The 17,314-nt window shown below is 47.0% G+C and overlaps 1 protein-coding gene across 3 annotated transcripts in view; it reads right to left on the reverse strand.

The window, feature by feature from the left end:
- Positions 1 to 1,221: 1,221 nt before the first annotated feature.
- Positions 1,222 to 17,314, reverse strand: part of LOC109905600 (sortilin-related receptor) — a 68,692-nt gene continuing 52,599 nt past the window's right edge. For 2 of the 3 annotated variants that reach the window (XM_031790668.1, XM_031790669.1), the window contains 28 exons: positions 16,544 to 16,682; positions 16,160 to 16,333; positions 15,274 to 15,387; positions 14,805 to 14,927; positions 14,475 to 14,594; positions 14,257 to 14,382; positions 13,933 to 14,043; positions 13,534 to 13,665; positions 13,071 to 13,202; positions 12,826 to 12,960; positions 12,554 to 12,706; positions 11,790 to 11,990; positions 11,352 to 11,480; positions 10,860 to 10,986; positions 10,160 to 10,329; positions 9,211 to 9,323; positions 8,848 to 8,949; positions 8,654 to 8,720; positions 7,940 to 8,022; positions 7,746 to 7,836; positions 7,438 to 7,628; positions 6,863 to 6,982; positions 6,438 to 6,602; positions 5,754 to 5,928; positions 5,301 to 5,407; positions 4,976 to 5,168; positions 4,514 to 4,726; positions 1,222 to 4,036 (listed from right to left, as the gene is read on the reverse strand). In XM_031790668.1, coding sequence (XP_031646528.1) covers positions 3,969 to 4,036; positions 4,514 to 4,726; positions 4,976 to 5,168; positions 5,301 to 5,407; positions 5,754 to 5,928; positions 6,438 to 6,602; positions 6,863 to 6,982; positions 7,438 to 7,628; positions 7,746 to 7,836; positions 7,940 to 8,022; positions 8,654 to 8,720; positions 8,848 to 8,949; positions 9,211 to 9,323; positions 10,160 to 10,329; positions 10,860 to 10,986; positions 11,352 to 11,480; positions 11,790 to 11,990; positions 12,554 to 12,706; positions 12,826 to 12,960; positions 13,071 to 13,202; positions 13,534 to 13,665; positions 13,933 to 14,043; positions 14,257 to 14,382; positions 14,475 to 14,594; positions 14,805 to 14,927; positions 15,274 to 15,387; positions 16,160 to 16,333; positions 16,544 to 16,682 — 3,774 coding nt within the window. In that variant the 3' untranslated portion in view covers positions 1,222 to 3,968. Of the gene's footprint in view, positions 4,037 to 4,513; positions 4,727 to 4,975; positions 5,169 to 5,300; positions 5,408 to 5,753; positions 5,929 to 6,437; positions 6,603 to 6,862; positions 6,983 to 7,437; positions 7,629 to 7,745; positions 7,837 to 7,939; positions 8,023 to 8,511; positions 8,564 to 8,653; positions 8,721 to 8,847; positions 8,950 to 9,210; positions 9,324 to 10,159; positions 10,330 to 10,859; positions 10,987 to 11,351; positions 11,481 to 11,789; positions 11,991 to 12,553; positions 12,707 to 12,825; positions 12,961 to 13,070; positions 13,203 to 13,533; positions 13,666 to 13,932; positions 14,044 to 14,256; positions 14,383 to 14,474; positions 14,595 to 14,804; positions 14,928 to 15,273; positions 15,388 to 16,159; positions 16,334 to 16,543; positions 16,683 to 17,314 lie in introns of those variants that run through there. The other variant, XR_004203140.1, reaches the window with a different exon arrangement.

Genomic DNA, 17,314 nt, shown 5'->3' on the forward strand with positions numbered 1-17,314 from the left:
GTATGTGATAATGTGCTGTATGAGTCAACAGTCAAGTCAACATTTAACAAACAATTAGGTAAAACAATTAGGACTAGGGGTACCTAGTCAGTTGCTCAACTGAATGCATTCAACCCAAGTGTCTTCTTCTACATTTAACCCAACCTCCCTGTAAGCAGGGAGGAATTCAACTTCCATAGTGTCTTTAAGTCTTACAATATTTATGAAGTTTGACCTGCTGTTGATATACTGAAAGCACGACACATAGAAGTGTAAAGAGCCTCTCGCTAATGACCTTGTTGAAATAAACGTAGTAAAATCATGAACAGCACTATTTAAGTATACAATTACTTTCCCCCCGCAAAATCAATCTGTACACTTGGTTAATGTGGCACTTGAACGTGGATTAAAAACACAAAGACATTACTCTCTTTCGCTCTGCTTATCGTGTTGTTGCTTTATACTTCATATTTCTATTCCATTGATTACTGTACCTTGTACCTTCAAAACGTCCAGCTTGACAGGCTACTCTTCTGAGAAGCACACCTGCCTCTACTTAATCATAGAGCTGTCTAGGGAATTCTGCAGCCTGCATAAAAGTTGCAATGACCTCACTGATTGTTTCTCCCCCTCCTCCCCCTCCGTCTCTTTCCCAGAAGTTCCCCTGAGAGTGTGGACAATGCCCTTCACTCAACAGTCATAAAACCCTATGAGCGTCAGTGGAGCTGTGGTCGTTCTGCATGACTGGAGGAAGGAGGGAGGATGAAAAGGACAGGAGATTTTGGCCGGCCCCAGAATGTTTTGGGTGCAAAGAGGAGACGCGAGTCAAAAACCACAGTGAGAGTGGCCTGATTAAAGACTGATCCCAGTTCATCTCCAGGACATCCGTACTCTAAAGCCTCTACAGACACACCCTTCACCTCACTGTTTACAAGCACTCCTTCCTGTCTCGCGCTGCCAAATACTGTAGGACTTACTCATAGCATTATGTGGTTAACCAAGGCCATGAGTTTGCCTTCACTTTGTTAAGGGCCTTTGAGGAGACTCTGTGCCACTGTGTGTGATCGATGGGAGATTTGTTTATTTCTATCAAAAACATTTGTAAGTTGGAAGGACATTGACTAAAGACAGCAAAGTAAACTACAAATAATTCAATAAACATTTTAGAAAGCAGAGATCTTCAGTGTTGTTGCTTTTGTCCATCCATCCTCTCTGCGAAAGAAGAGGAAAACGAGGCTTTGCCACATTTCCAGTGAGTTTATTTCAGTATAAGTGGTTTTAAAAACACTTCACACTGTACCTCAAACATCTCACGTCCTTGAGACCCCCATAAGCAAGCAAGATCAACATATTCAAATATGGCGGTGTCCAACATGATATTCTGTGCAAAAACTTGAAGCATACTATTTTACAGAAGAAAACCAACAACAAAAAGTCTACATTGGGAGGGGGTAGGGATTGAAACGGTCACACAATAATCAAGAATTATATTTTGCACAATTGTCAAAAGTTGGGACTACATGAGATAAAATCCATCAGGGGGCTTTAGATATGTGCCTTGTTTAAACAGCCAATGCAGACAGGAGTAGTGACCTGTATAGAACAACAACAAACGACTTCTACTGCTCTCTCTTCAGTACAGATCATTCTCTTTAGCATTGTGTAAGGGTATTGTGAGTGTGGGTGTGCACTTGTGTCGTCATAAATACAGTACATACATACAAACTCAACGTGTTTTCTAATAAGGCATACGTGGCAAATCGAAGTCCACCGAAAATAAACAGTATCAACACTATTTAAGGCCTGGAAAGCAGAAAAGGGGTGAGATAGAATCACAAGTACCTTACAGAGAAGAACGTCAAAACAATGGAGTGAAAGCAGCCCTACAGTGACCTGGAAGGAAGAAGGGGGGGCTGCTGTGACGTCACCCCCACAGTGGGCCAGGGGAATGGAGGTGGGAACGTGGTCCTGGTGCCTGGGGTCTGCCCTGAACCAGTCTACAGTCAGACACTATCAAAAACCCATTTTCAGGTCTTTCTTCCAAGAGTATAGGGGTAAACCATTCAAAGTAGAGTTTTTGGCTTTACAAAGTGAGAGGACTGTGAATGTATCCATTTCACACGAGGGGTGGGAGGTAGAAGGGGGGGGGGGGGGGACGACTAGTAACGTGACCGGTTTCCACATCACCTCAAAGCCATAAAATCACAGATATAAAATACATTCATGAACAAATGTACAAATAAACAGGTCAATGAATACAAGCATCATACCTTACATCAACTTGAAATGGCTCTTTAGCAGAGACGAAAATACACGTTTCATGACTACACGATAGGATGAGAAAGGGAAAAATAAAATAACATATTCTTAAGCTTGTCACATCCTATTGACGTGAAGCATTTGGCTACACAGTGAGACAGAGCTGGACACAGTCCCCCTCACTGTGACCGAAACATCATACTGCTATCCCAGCAAGCAAAAGTGGTGTCCATTACGTCATGATAATGCCTTTAAATGACATTATCACCAGGTTGTAGATTAGAAGTATAAATTTTTTGTTGAAGAATTACAGCAAAACCACAACAACCACAATGTCCCGTCTTTCCCATGACATCTTCCTCTCGTCATGAAAAACACATCGTTTTCTTGTTGTAACAGAGACAAGTTCCTTGTAATCTGGTTTTGTAACTTCTTCAACCCGAAAACCAGTTTACAACCATAAAATAACATTACAACATCATGCTCATCATTGCCCCTAGGGTTACTATAGTACCTCAGTGAGGGTTCCCGAGTGTTGGTCGAAAGACTCAGATGATGGTACCACGCCAGTGTCAGACCAGACAAAGACCCAGTTCCCTGAGAACATCAGAGACAAACGTTCCAAACACTACAAACTAACGGCAGCTAATTGGGCGTAATAATATTTGAATAACAATAATATTTACAACGTGGTGGTCCTGATAAAACCAATTAAAATCAAACTATTTTCCTATAGATCCACCTACAGCATTATCGATGCAGCATTGCAAGTAGAGAAACAACAGAATGATCGAGCGTTATAATAGCATGGTAAACGGGAATAACTTTTCAGTACTATTGTCACTGCTGAGTTGACTACAGCCACTCCTGTGCTGGTGATAGGAGGAACATGGATCTATAAGACACAGCATGGTGCCATCGATTTCATCTAATCGCTACTTGTTGGATGGCTACTCGGACACCAATTGTTGTGTTTAGGCTAATGGACAGTTTCAAACCAAATATCAACAGATTAAAGTGATCTCATTCCAACAGAGAGCAACATATTCAGATCGATTTCAATACGGACACTGAACAACGTACCATGAATAAATACCATGAAGAATAAGTTAATTTATGCTGTATCGAGTGCTTGAGTTCCTAACTCTTTTTATGAAGGATTTCTTTGTAAAACATATATATATTTGTTTACTTATACAGTATTAGATGTATATTTTCTTTCTTTACGTGTGTTTATTCTGCATTTGGATGTTTTTTGCTAGGTGCTTATTTTGGCTTCAAGCAATGAACAGTTCTTTATGGGGTGAGTTTGTAATTCAAAAGGGGATTTTCTCGAACACGCGACTCGCCTGACAAACTCACAATCCTTCACAGTTAGCATCAGTTCCCGCTCAACAAAGTCCTTTGACTGATATATATATATATATATTATGTATAAAAAAATAAGTTATTGCGCATCCCAAAAAAAGTGCATCGTATTTTTCTTTTTAAAAATATCTCTCGTTGCGCTTCACTTTTTCTTCCTTTGATCCTGAAATCAACAAGACTTTTTTTCTCGGAGTGGGTTGGCTGACGAAAGTGTTGGCGCACCTTCTTTCTTGACCTTTTGTCATACCACGTGGGCACCGGCGTGTAGGTGACGGGTTGGGACGGGTTGGGACAGGCAGGGCAGAGTGTGTAGTAGAGTGATAGGGAGGAAAAGAAGAAGACGACGTGAAGGGGTGGTCCCACTACGCAATCACCATGGGAACGTCGTCTGAGAAGCCGCTGATCATGGGGGCGTCTTCGTCATCGTCACCTTTAAGGAGGACGGGGGAAAGGAGAGATGAACGGAGGAGGGAAGAAGGACATGATAGTTGCATCAGAACGGATCATGCAAAAATGTGGTTTGTGAGTGGGGCCAGGAGTTTCTCCGGACGATGGGACCTGACAATGACAAAATACGTTCCCTAGTAGCACAGCCTTTAACTGGGGCCCAGAGTTTTTATGGTCAGGTCACACGGTCAGGAGAAACTCCAGGCCCTAGAAATGTTTGATCAAAAGCCGTGCCAATCAGTTGGACATAGAGAGGGATGATCTATGGGTGTCAGATCAACAAATAAAGACAGCGTGGTTCAAGTTCAACACAGTGTAGACTGATGACATCAACCTCCATTACAACCGTCACAGTCAACAGTAACAACAAGCGCCCTGCACAGGAGCACATAACAAGGGAGCAACGCAACTACGGATGTGTGGGGCTACTTCGATATAGAACTTAACCAAGGACTCTTACCCAGCTCGTCCCCAGAGGAGAAGATGGCCGAGCCCAGGCGGGAGTTGTAGTGGCTGTTGGCGAAGGCGGTGAAGTTGTTCTGAAGGCGGCGGTGCCTCAGGTACAGGACCACCAGGCCCCCACAAAGCCCCAGCAGCAGCAGGAACAGCACCGGCACCACCACTACTGCCATGTCCCCTGACTGACCCGAGCTCCGCACTGCCTCGCTGGGACCTGCAGAGAGGGGGGGGGGTATACATGAGGGAGCCATTATGAGAGATTCTTTATATACTTTTATCTCACAAAGTTGATTAATGAAGTATGATTCACCCGGAAAACTATCACCATATTGAGAGTGATAACTTCTGTTGTATGAATGTCACCACACATTGTTACTGAAACCGACGTTTAGGATTTATGCATAATCTTAGTAAATGTGTCCCGTAACTTCCTATCCTCCCCAGTGCCTCCTCCCCCTCTCACCTTGTCCCTGCTGGTCGTAGAGCAGCAGGGCGGACTCGCCACACAGCTGTCCATTGAACAGGCAGCGGGCCTGGACGGAGAAGGTGTAGTTGTGGCCCGCCAGCAGGCTGCTGATCCGGAAGAAGGTCTCTGTGGTGTTTCCCAGGAGCACGGAGGAGTTGGACAGGCTGTCGTATACGTGCACCTCGTATCCCTGCGGAGAGACACCGAGCACGGACGTACAGACAGAGACAGACAGAGACATTGATGGTGAAAATCAGAGGAACTAAAAGACAGTGGGGTTGATCTGTCATCACAGGGAGAGACAGCTGTGTGTGTCCCTCACCCTGCTCTCATTGAAGCTCCTCTCCTTCACGGCCAAACTCTTCCAGAAGAGGAACACGTGGTCTTTCTCCGTCAGGATCTTCAGAGCCTCTGGAGCAGGCAAGGGCACTATGTCCACGCAGAGAAGAAGGAAACAACTTTGACATCATACATTCATACAATTAGGTTCATGTTAAAACAATCCCCATTGGGTTTTGAATGTGGTCTCCCCAGATCTGTTGGTTCTCTACCTTTAACTCCTTTAATATACAAGAAGCCCTGACTAGTCCCCAGCCACTATATAACAGATGGTGGGGGCGTTCCAGGTTGTCTATCTCTATTGCAGTCGGGCTGCACATCCCAGAAGATCGCTACATCTCACCAACATGACCCCTGAGATGTTTTAACCCCTCTCCGGGCATTGTGGGAAGAAAAAAAATGATAGTCGACTGCAATAAAGAGGACCTGGCCGTACTTGTGTTGAGCGTGTAGCTGGCCTCCTTGCTCATGTTGCGCAGGCGGACGGAGACGCTGTAGTGTCCGCCGGGCTCCAGGCCCTTGAGGCAGTACTCCACCGTGTTGTTCTGGGTGGTCAGCTTGTAGCTGCTCTCGGTCTTACGCACCACGTCCTTCAGGTGCACCGCGTACGTCTGCACGGGACGGACACATCCAAATCAAACTTTATTGACAGTGCATTTAACAATCTCAACACAGTTTACAGTAAAATAACACAACAAAAGAACAATAAACGACAGCCGTGTTGGCATCCAAAATGGCACCCTAATGACCAGAGCCCTGGTCAAAAGTAGTGCACTTAAAAGGGAATAGGGTGTCATTTGAGATCCAGACATGGACACACAGGTTTATGGTTTGTGTGGGACAACTGTTCATGTTACTATATCAGGTGTACTGTATATTACCTGGTCAGTCAGGTTTTTAGAGACTTTATTTAAGGGATAGTTCACTCAATTTTCAAACAGTTTCCTTACACTGAAAGAAGTCTATGGACAAGGAGAGAGTGCAATCCACACTCTGGGTCTGTTTTGAAGTTTAAGCTTCAACTCACTTTAAAAAAAAGGTAACTATCACTTTAACCCAGGAACCAGACATAATGCATCGGAAAGGGCTGACGCTCGAGGGTGTGTGAGGATGACCTTACCAGAGGGGCGCTGGGGGAGTCATAGGGAGGCTGCCACTTCAACATCGCCTGGGTCTTCTCAACGCGCACCTTGTGCAGGTTACGAGGAGGAAGCCGCTCGTTGGGAATCATCTTAACCACAGCATACTCTGAGGGAGGGCCCAGGTAGGGAGAGATGGCCCGCACCTGTCACACACAAGTGAACACACGCACACACACAGATATTGTTCTTTAGAAACCAAAAATGCACACATAGGTTAACTGTGAGCAGATTTTCTGAAGTCGATCATTTTACAGTTCAGTACAGTTTAAAACCAAAATGGAATCTTGGGTAAGAACGAAAAAACCCTAGCCAACCGTGTTGCATGTCAATAAAGTTTTCTGATTCTGTATCTGAGGCACTGAGAGAGGAATCAGGGTGAAGAGGAATAAGGGTGTGAACTCACGAGGAACAGGTACTGCTCATCACTGTCCACAGTGACGGTCCGGCTGCTATCGCTGGTGTTCACACTGTGAGGGCTGCGGTACAGGTCCAAGAAGGAGGTGGCAAAGAAGATGCCATACACCTGTACAGACAGACAACAACCACACAGTACATCACTGGCTGCACAGGGAGCTGTCCTACTCCAGCCGCGCGCTTCACAGTAGCAATGGAAAGAGCTTTGAGCATCTGGACAATCGCTTTATACATCCCATCAATTATGACTCATCTATGAAATTCCTAATTATATTTTGCTTGTGGGGACTCGCTTAATTGATCTTGTCTGGAACCAATGGAAGAGCGCAAACCCCGCCCATCAGGCACTCAACACAGGCTCAATCAAATGCCTGACGCATTTGAAAGTATACTACAGATACTACTTAAACCCAGATACTACTTAAACCCAGGGTCATGCTCATTAGGCACCAAATAGAAGAAAATTTTCTGTCCCAAAAAGTTTAATGATGTTTTCCGTTGTGTGCCCTAATGAACATGACCCATGTCTGTAATAAAGTAGCTGTCATGCTGTGCCGGTGTTACCTGTGCAGGGGATCCGGTTACAGTCCAGCTGCAGTCCACAGAGCTCTGGTTAAGGGCCCGGGCCTTGAGGAGGGGAGGCTCCGGCTGGGTGCCTTTGGTCTGCTGGCGGGACAGGGCTGTGGGGCTGTCTCCTACACCGGTCTGGGCCCACACAGCCACCTCGTAGATGGTCCCCGTGGTCAGGTTGGCAGCTGCAAGTGTACAAGCAGATACAGAGACAGACCGACAGAGTTGGGCTAGGATATTGAAAACACAGAAGTGTGTGTATGTGATGCATATGACAAAGTTATGTGTTTGAAAAACACTACCTTTCAGTATGCTGCCTCGTACAGTGTAGTTCCTGCTCTCCTTCACGTGAGCATCAAACACCCAGGACAGCACCACCACATACTGCCTCACCTGCACACACCCACGGAACAACGACAGAATTATAGGGCAAGTTAGAACACATAAGCACCAACTCACACATACAGACACACACCCACACACGCCACCAACTGACCTCATATTGGGAGTTAAAGCTGAAAGATAGGCTCATCGAGTCTTCTGTGATGCTATCGGTGATAACTGAGGGGGGTGGTAGAGCTGAGAGAGAGAGACACAATAAGCATCAGCTCCAATACATAAGACAACTACATACTGGTGGCCAGCAGAGGGCGATAGAACACTGTAAATCTCCACAATGCAAACAGTAGAGGAAGCGCAATGAAGGGAATGGGAAAGGGGGATACCTAGTCAGTTGTACAACTGAATGCTTTCAAATGAAATGTGTCTTCCGCATTTAACCCAAGAGGTGTGTGGGGGGGGGGGCTGCTTTCAATGACATCCACGTCTTCGGCACCCGGGGAACAGTGGGTTAACTGCCTTGCTCAGGGGCAGAACGACAGATTTTTATCTTGTCAGCAGCTTGTCACCTTTCTGTTACTGGCCCAACACTCTAACCACTAAGCTTCCTGCCGCAGCTCCAGACCAAAATAAGAAATCTACCATCCTCCAGTGACCCAAATCTCTACAACCCAAACGAAAAAGAAATAGCGTGTGATTATAGAAGCATTCTTAGAACTTGCGACCCACCTCTCACATGCCCAGGGCCCACTTTTGGTCTTGACCCATAGTTTAAGAAACCCTGGATTAGAGAATTTGTCAAATGTATCAAAACTATCATCATGCCATATTATAAATTGTCAGGCAATGATCATGAGAGATTCTGTCATACCTTTCTTGGGGATGATGGATTTAACCTCAGTCCAGTTCCCCATACCTCGACCCGTCACTGCTGCCACCTGAAAACACACAGGTTTACAACTCATCAGACAGGCTCACAACTGAACAATTCTAAGAGCTCACGTTACCTTCATGTCATGAAGTCAAATGTCACTATGAAGCTGCTCTGAAAGACAGGTCTCTTACTCTAAACTTGTACAGAGTGCTGGGCTGTAGGTTCTTGACCTCCACACCGTTGCCAGTGCTTCGCTGAGAGAACCACTCCACACCTTTTTCACTGTACTCCACCTGTCACACACACACACACACAGAGAGAGAGAGAAACAAAACAGGTTTGAAACATTGTTCATGTTAATAATAAACCCACATTGCAGTGTGTGGAGTCTTTCATATTTTGCTGATGAACATTAACTTTGATATCCAGCTGAAAGCCATTGGATGGTCATATGTTTCCATCTCTTCTTACAGCTCAGGACATGACACTAAGAATGGAGAGGCGGTTATTAAGTTTACCAGAGGAAACAACAGTGTCTGGGCAGGCTAACTCACAATGTATTCCCGGATCAGTCCGTGGGCTTTGTCCGGAGCGCTCCACGAGGCCTCCACCGTGCCGTCCTCTCCGTTGTCACATGACAGCTGTAGGTTTCTGGGGGGGTCGGGCACTGCAACAACCATTACATTACCGAACTGTCAATCCACCATAATATTCAATTCATAGCTTAAAACACTATTGCAGACAGGCCACAAACTTCAAAAGTGATATAAAAGTGATAATGGGTATTTCCAAGACCCTCTCGATAGAGATTCTCCATTGAGCATGCCTTTCAGTCCAGGGGTAGGCTTAATCTGGGTACTGGATAATTATCCTAAATCTACATCATTCCTTTTGTTACTCCTTTCGCCCGTCAGTTAGCTGAGCAACTAACAGGCAGTGCGTTCAACTCGGGTGTGAAAAACAACCACACTAAAACACATGGACAATGTGTGAACAGCCTTCGACAAATCCTCTGCTGTGAACAGACACAGTGAAACGATTGTGTGTCTTGCTCCCTCTACCTTTCCCTCGCTCTCTCCCTTCTCTTTCTCCCCTCCCCAACACCCACCCCCCTCTCATCTCTCCCCTCCTCCTCCATTTAAAGAACGGTGATCAGCGATAGCCAATGAGAGCTTGCCACAAGCAACGTTGTTCAATTCAAAATGTATCGAGGCGGTATTTCAACTCTGTGTGACAAGCACAAATGTCTGACTGAAAATGGTACTTGAGGCTGCTTTGCGCCACAGCTTGTTCTTGCTACAGTAACAATCTAACCACATCATTGTTTTTGCGAGACAGCGTGGTACCGCGATTCATCGCGACCAAGAGAAGAATCTCGTAGTGTGTGATCCTCCGTCTGTGTCAGCAAGACAAGAAACTACAGGACAAACGGCTGTTTGACGTGAGAGGCTCAGTGGTGTTAGGATTTGGAAAGCCGTGTGGTGTACACGGGACAGTACTCACATCCCTCGGGCGTTCGCAGGGTCAACACATCGTTGGTCTTGTGCTGCTTGCTGAGACACTGGGTCAGAACCTTCACCTGGTACGTGGTGTCTGGCTTCAGCACCGACAGGGTGTAGCTGCTCTTGTTGCTGTGTGTGTCCATAGAGGTCCACTGTTGGGTGCCCACCAGCCTAGCACACAGAAACAGATAAACACACACACACAGTCAGACACACAATTAGACACATAGGTGCATAAGCGACATAAGCGGTCGCTTAGGGGTCAACGGCCAAACTTGTAGTAATCATGGCCGAATATTGACAGGGCACGTGCCCAGGGCCCTGACCTCCAGGGGGCCCCCATTGATTTTGTTAGTCATTCTGACGCAGATATCATATTAATGTCAAAGTCATGGTGAAATGTGTAATATAGCAGGGAATTAGCTTTAAAACTGCATCTCCGCCTCATGGAAAACTTAGTAGAATTGCAATACAATTACAGAAAACTTGATTTAAAACTGCAACATTTTCTCTATGCCCCATGGCACTGCAGGAAATTAACTTTAAAACTTAAATTCTTCTCTGCCGTCAAGAGGGGGGGGGCACTAAAATGTTTTGCCGCAATGTTGGGGGGGGGGGGCAACCAAATCTTACTTAGGGCCCCCAAAAGGCTAGAGCTGGCCCTGGACACACACACAAAACACACAGACTGACTGGCTGACCTGTAGTAGATGAGGAAGTAGCAGGAAGCCAGGGGCAGGTTCTTAGGCCTGGACCAGGTGAGGGTGATGGCGCCAGAGAAGTCTGCCGTCCACCGCAGGTTCTGGATCTTGTAGACCAGAGAGTCGGCTACAGAGAGACAGGTCAGAAACCCACCCCCAGTACAAACGTTAGAGAGGAGAGATGAAAAGAGTGAAAAGATGAGTGAAGACTTCGCTTATGTAATTTGAATTGGGTGCGTGACATGATTTTCATTCAAAGTATATGACATCGTAATACACAGCAGAGCCACTTCCTGCTTACAGAAATAAAAAACAATAACATTATAATTGGCCAGGACTGCCACTATACTAGCTCTGTTTCAAGAGCCAATAGAGGCAGTCTTCCTTGGGCAGATTTGAAGTCTGTTTTTGTTGACGTCTGTAAAGCAGGATGATGTCATATTCCCGAGGCTCCCTTTAAGTGCGGAAGAAGCCTGGCTACTGAAGACTCACAGGTGCAGTTGTCCTCGTCACTGTGGTCGGAGCAGTCCATGAAGCCGTCACACTTCTCACCGTCCAGCAGACAGACTTCCCCGTCAGCGCAGTGCGTGCCGTTAACACATGTCAGAGGCCCTCGTGTAGCTATCAGAGAGAGAGTGTGAGGGGGGGGGGGGGGAGACGGGCAGGAAGGGAAAGAGAGAAAAGGGGAAGAGAAACAAGTGTGAGAACCACATCTCCTTTTCGAAGGTTTCCTTTGCACGCTGAGTGAAATGTCAACGTTCAAGTGTCTTAGTCTTGCTGTGGATCTGTGAATAAACACCGTTACTGGGTTGGCTACGTGTTTCACCCTTTTGGCCAGTTCGAAAGTCCCCACTCACGTCTGTGTATTGACTGAATGACATAGGCCCCATGAGGAGCATAGGTCATCCACACACTGTGTGTAACACTTACGACAGTGGGCTTCGTCCGAACCGTCCAGGCAGTGCTGGTGGCCGTCGCAGCGCTGCCAGTCGGGGATGCAGGTGGGGGGCTTCCGGCAGAGGAACTGGCTCTTACTGCACCGGCCAGGGGGCAGGGGAGGGGCGTGGGTGGGCCACGGGGCCTGTGTCGCCGTGCCATTGGCTGTGCCGTTGGCTGTGCCGTTGGCTGTGCCTAGGAAACAAAACATAACCACAGGGCCAGTGCCAGAACAAATCAGTTGGACAGGCATCTGATTTTTTTTGATAGGGGGGCACGCTTTTTTTTTCATGGGACTTCCTACGTCTATTTTTTTAAATATATGCTTTAAATATATAACTGCAAAAAATGTATCACATTTTTATGTCGCACGAACACAACCAGTCAAGATATTTTCATCGGATTATCAAAAGAATCCCTTCACGTTCGTCCAAACTAATTCCAGCATCCGAACAGTGCACTGTGCACCCGTCAACTTTCCTTCAATTCGTGAAAGCATCCGAGCGAGCCAATCAGCGCCCCTCTGTCTTACTAGTCTAATGACGAATTTCCACCATATTGTTTTCACCTGTCAAGTATTTTCCAATCACTGCAGATGAATGAAAGGAGACAAATAGCTCCAAAGTGTTTTCTAGTCAAGTCACATGGTCAGTAATAACCACCCTGGCCCTACCTAGCTACATACAGCTGTATAACTAGTCCTGAGCTGTGTAGCCAAGGTGGCAAGCCCTTTGGTGTAGATGGAGACGGTGGTTCACCTGTGGGACAGCCCAGTTCATCACTGCCATCGGGACAGTCAGCGTAGCCGTCACACACCCAGGAGTTGACTATACAGGCTCCCGAGCCACAGTGGAAGCGGTTAGGGGCGCAGGACGACGGGCCTGGGGCAGGGGTGTGGGGCGTGACTCCTCCTAAGAAAACAAGAGAGAGGAAGAGGTTCAAATACACATAACACTTCAAATGGTTTGGTCATAGAGATCTGGCAGGAATAACTGAGTGAGTGAGTGAGTGAGTGTGTGTGTGTGTTTACCAGTGCACTGAGCCTCATCAGACCAGTCTCCGCAGTCATTCTCTCCGTCACACTTCCACCAGGAGGGCACACAGCGCCCGTTACGACACTCGTACTGGAAGTCCCGTGTGCAGCCTGGCCCCTCAGTGGGGGAGCCTGAAACATATACACACTCAGGAATAATCTCATTTCTAGATACATTCATTTATAAAGTGCTGCAGTGTACATAGCTGACACGTGCACACACACACATTGTGTGTACTCACCACAGTTGGCCTCATCAGAGTAGTCCCCGCAGTCGTTCATACCGTCACACTTCCACCCCAGGCTCACACACACTCCGTTGGCACACTGGAAGTTGTAGGCGTCACACGTCTTCTCAAACTCAGGGTGAGTGGCTAGAGAGACGGGTGGCAATCAGTACAACAAACGACAACAACTTACTTCAATGCCTTTCTAGTATCGATGGATTCATTTTGTTTTTCCTGAGACGACCAAACATGTTCCTGGGTCATGGAGAAAACAGGGAGTGAAAGCAGATAAGGAATGCGTGTTCCTTTTCTGTTGCACAGTGTTTTGAAACGGATTTCATATGAACACGACCCAGGTCCGGTCACATGCACAGGAAGAAAAACCCTGGGCTTTGTAACAGCAAATGTATTTAGTGACTGTTGCAGCTGTAGTGTTTTCTGCGATAGTAGTGGTGGGGTTTAGGTGAGAAGGACTCACAGCAGCCGGCGTAGGCCACGTTCTCATCGGATCCGTCCTCGCAGTGTTTGGTGCCGTCACACACCAGAGACTGGAACAGGCACTGGGCTCGGTTCTGACACACAAAATCCATGTAGCGCGTACACAGGGGATCTGCAAGGAGGACACTACTATATTACAATGGGATATACGGCTGAGATATTCTCAACCGACCTCAGGCGAACGTATTGATGACAAAAAACCAGTCCATGACAAAAGCCCTCAAAACGTCTCCGTGTTTCGAAAGACCAAAGTGCATCTGGGGGCGAAAAACAACATACAAACTGTCTGCAGCATAGAAAGAGATCCTATTCTCCGGAGATACGATGTCTATAGTTTGCGGTCTAGTTTCGGTGTTAAGACTTTCCGTTGGTCACTCACCACAGTGTTGCTCGTCGGCGCCCCCTGGGCAGTCCTGTACTCCGTTGCAGTGTGCGTTGGCAGGCAGACAGGTGCCATTGGAACACAGGAAGCCATTACAGCGATCCCCCACTGTCAACAACAACACAGCATCTGTTAGTGCCAAGCCATTCTATCGAAGACCGTGCACGGAAATCTGGGTAACACTTTGCTTGAACTGTCCATAAAGGCGACCGAACACTGTCATAGCGCTGTCGTAACAATGACATAGCATCATGGGTGTTGGCGTCAAGCAGAGAGAGAGCTGTGTCTATGCGTGCGCGTGTTGGGTGTGTGTGTCCTCACCGCAATGCGCTTGCTCCTCGTCAGAGCTGTCCTGACAGTCGTCATCACCGTCACACACCCAGCGCTTAGGGATACAGTGGCCCGTGAGACACTGGAACCTACTGGCCTCACAGGTGTGGTGACCCACTGAGACCGGGAGGGAGGGAGAGAGATGGAGAGACTAAGAGAGAGAAGGAGGTTGTGCAACGTTCTCCTTTTGAACATGGCCCTGATCTCACCTGTACAGTTGGCTTCATCCGACCAGTCCCTGCAGTCGTTGTCTCCGTCACATCGCCAGGCCTCGCGGATACACACGCCCCGCGCACACGTGAACTCTCCTGGTCCACACTGGTGACTCTCTGGGATACACACATACAAACACAGTCAGAAATCAGAGGCAGCATCACATAGGCTATACACAATCTCAAAAGTCATACAGGATAGAGCACACTTTGTCAGGAAAAAAACATGCTTGGAAGTGTGTGCACACACGCGACTGAATGGACGGATACAAAACATGCACACACACACACGCATGCGTGCACACACACACACACTCTTCCTCGTACCACAGTGTTCCTCGTCACTGTTGTCCCCACAGTCGTCCTCGTGGTCACACTTGAAGGCCAGCGGGATGCAGGAGCCGGACACCACACAGCGGAACTGGATGGATGGGTCACAGGAGGTGGTGGCTGGAGGGGGAGGGACAGGGGGCAGAGGGACAGACAGAATGACATGGTGTTGACACTGAGCCCAGAAGGACAGAGAGAAAGAACAGCAGCAGAGACCCAAAGCAGAGTGTATTGTGACAGTAACAAACTCAAGTCTGGCTCTATTGAACATTATCTGTTGGATCCATTTTAGTCACTATTTACCATCCCAACCAGGATTCCACACCCAACCATTTTATATTATAATAATAAAACAGAATAATCTGTGAGTGAGTGAGTTGTCCATTGTCTAGCTGTGCGTCTGAAATGGCCTGCCCAAAAGTAGTGCACTATATAGGGAATAGGGTGTAATTTCGCCTCCACTCACGGCACTCCTGCTCGTCGCTCATGTCGCCACAGTCGTTGTCGCTGTCGCACTTCCAGATGCTGCTGATACACTTGCCGTTGGAGCAGCGGTACTGGTTGGGCAGGCACGTGTGTTCTGGGGGAGTTGAATTTCATTCCATTTTGGGTTACAAATAAAACGCACATCATCAAGAAGTGTATCTGAATCCTAAAGGATCTCCTCTAATGGTCCAAGGAGAACAACAAACAGAGTCAGACGGACAGTCAGGAGAGGGAGAGGAGGACAGTGGTTCTCTACATTCACCGAGGCAGAGATCTTCAATACCGATTCCTGGCGACGGACCCAACGCAGGCTGTGCAGGGTTTTGTTTCAGCCTAGTACGAACACGCCTGATTCAACTCATCGCTTGGTGATTAGTTGAACTAGGTGACAAGGATTGTGGATCTGTTGTAGTGTGATAGGGTCGTCTGAAGGACTACGTTGAGAACCTCAATACATTATCATGCATCTGTTTATCATCTATGCATAGTCACTTTACATGTACATTTGACCTCAATTACCTCGACTACCCCGTACCCCTGCACATTGACTCGGTACCGGTACCCCCTGTATATAGCCTCATTATTGATATTTTATTGTGTTACTATTTTTCCTTTAGTTTATTTAACACCTTCGTCATACTTTTTCAAACTCTGAATTGTTGGTTAAGTGCTTGTAAGTAAGCATTTCACTGTAAGGTCTACCTACGCCTGTTGTTTTCGGTGCATGTGACAAATAACATTTTATTTGATCAGTAGTATTTTGTACCCGGCGAGACCATTGGGTGTGTGTGTGTGTGTGTATGTTTGTGTGCACGTGTGTCTGTCAGAGAGAGTGTGCGCACGTATGTGAGTGTGCCAGGTCTCACCCGTCTTGACGCAGGTGCTGTTGTGGAGCTGGTAGCCGGTGGGACACTGGCACTGGAGCTGTCCGTCGGGTCGGGTGGTGGTGGGCGTGCCGTCGGGGCATACACAGGTGTGGCGGTGCCCGGGCTGGGGCAGACACAGTAGGCTGCAGGGTTGGTCTGCACAGGCATTATGGCCTGGAGGAGAGTGGACACACACACACAAAGGTTTGCCATGTGCTCTGCTGACGTAGTGGGGGTGTCCAAACAAAGCTTCCACTATTGTCGCTTCCAGAGTAACATTCTGCCTACACATAACAACATTTAACGCTGACCGTCAAAGTTCTTAGAAGGCTTACTTAGAATGGGCATTGATTCTTAGATATGGTTTTGCTGCTTGTCTCTCACCTCTGGTCTTGCCCTTGTAGAAGATTTTGAGGTCCATGACCCCAGTCAGTCTACCCACTATCAGCTCATTGTCCTTGGAACCTGCCTTGGAAGCCTTGAAGATGCCCCTCCTTGACCAGTCATCCCAGTACAGGTCATTCTGAAAAACACACACAAGCCAATGAGGATTTGCCCAGTAACTGGGAGATTATATGAAAACAAACATAGATATACTTCTACAATGGGACTGTGCTCCCCAGTGTTGCACACTCAATAACCTTAAAAGGGTAGAATCTCTGCGATATGACATCATCATACACAGAGGGCCGACTTTTTGCTTCCAGACATCAGTAACATTCTTATTGGACAAGACTGCCTCTATTGGATAACTCCAAAAGACACATTAATACTGACTCTACACACACGCCCACTCACACTCTGTTTATCTTATATCCTGTTGCCTAGTCCCCTTACCCCTATACATATCTACCTCCATCACTCCAGTACCCCTGTCACCTTACCCCTATACATATCTACCTCCATCACTCCAGTACCCCTGTCACCTTACCCCTATACATATCTACCTCCATCACTCCAGTACCCCTGCACATTGTAAATATGATATTGAAACTGACCCAGTACATAGTATGCTTACTTAATGTGCTATTCATATTTATTCTTATTTCCCATGTGTTTGTTCTAGTATTACATTGTAATTAATAACTGCATTGTTGGGTTTTGAGTTTGAAAGAAAGGCATTTTACTGTACTTGTGCACGCGACATTAAATACT

This window comes from Oncorhynchus kisutch, linkage group LG15 (genome assembly GCF_002021735.2).
Source record: "Oncorhynchus kisutch isolate 150728-3 linkage group LG15, Okis_V2, whole genome shotgun sequence".
In the NCBI taxonomy this organism is placed as follows: Eukaryota; Metazoa; Chordata; class Actinopteri; order Salmoniformes; family Salmonidae; genus Oncorhynchus; species Oncorhynchus kisutch.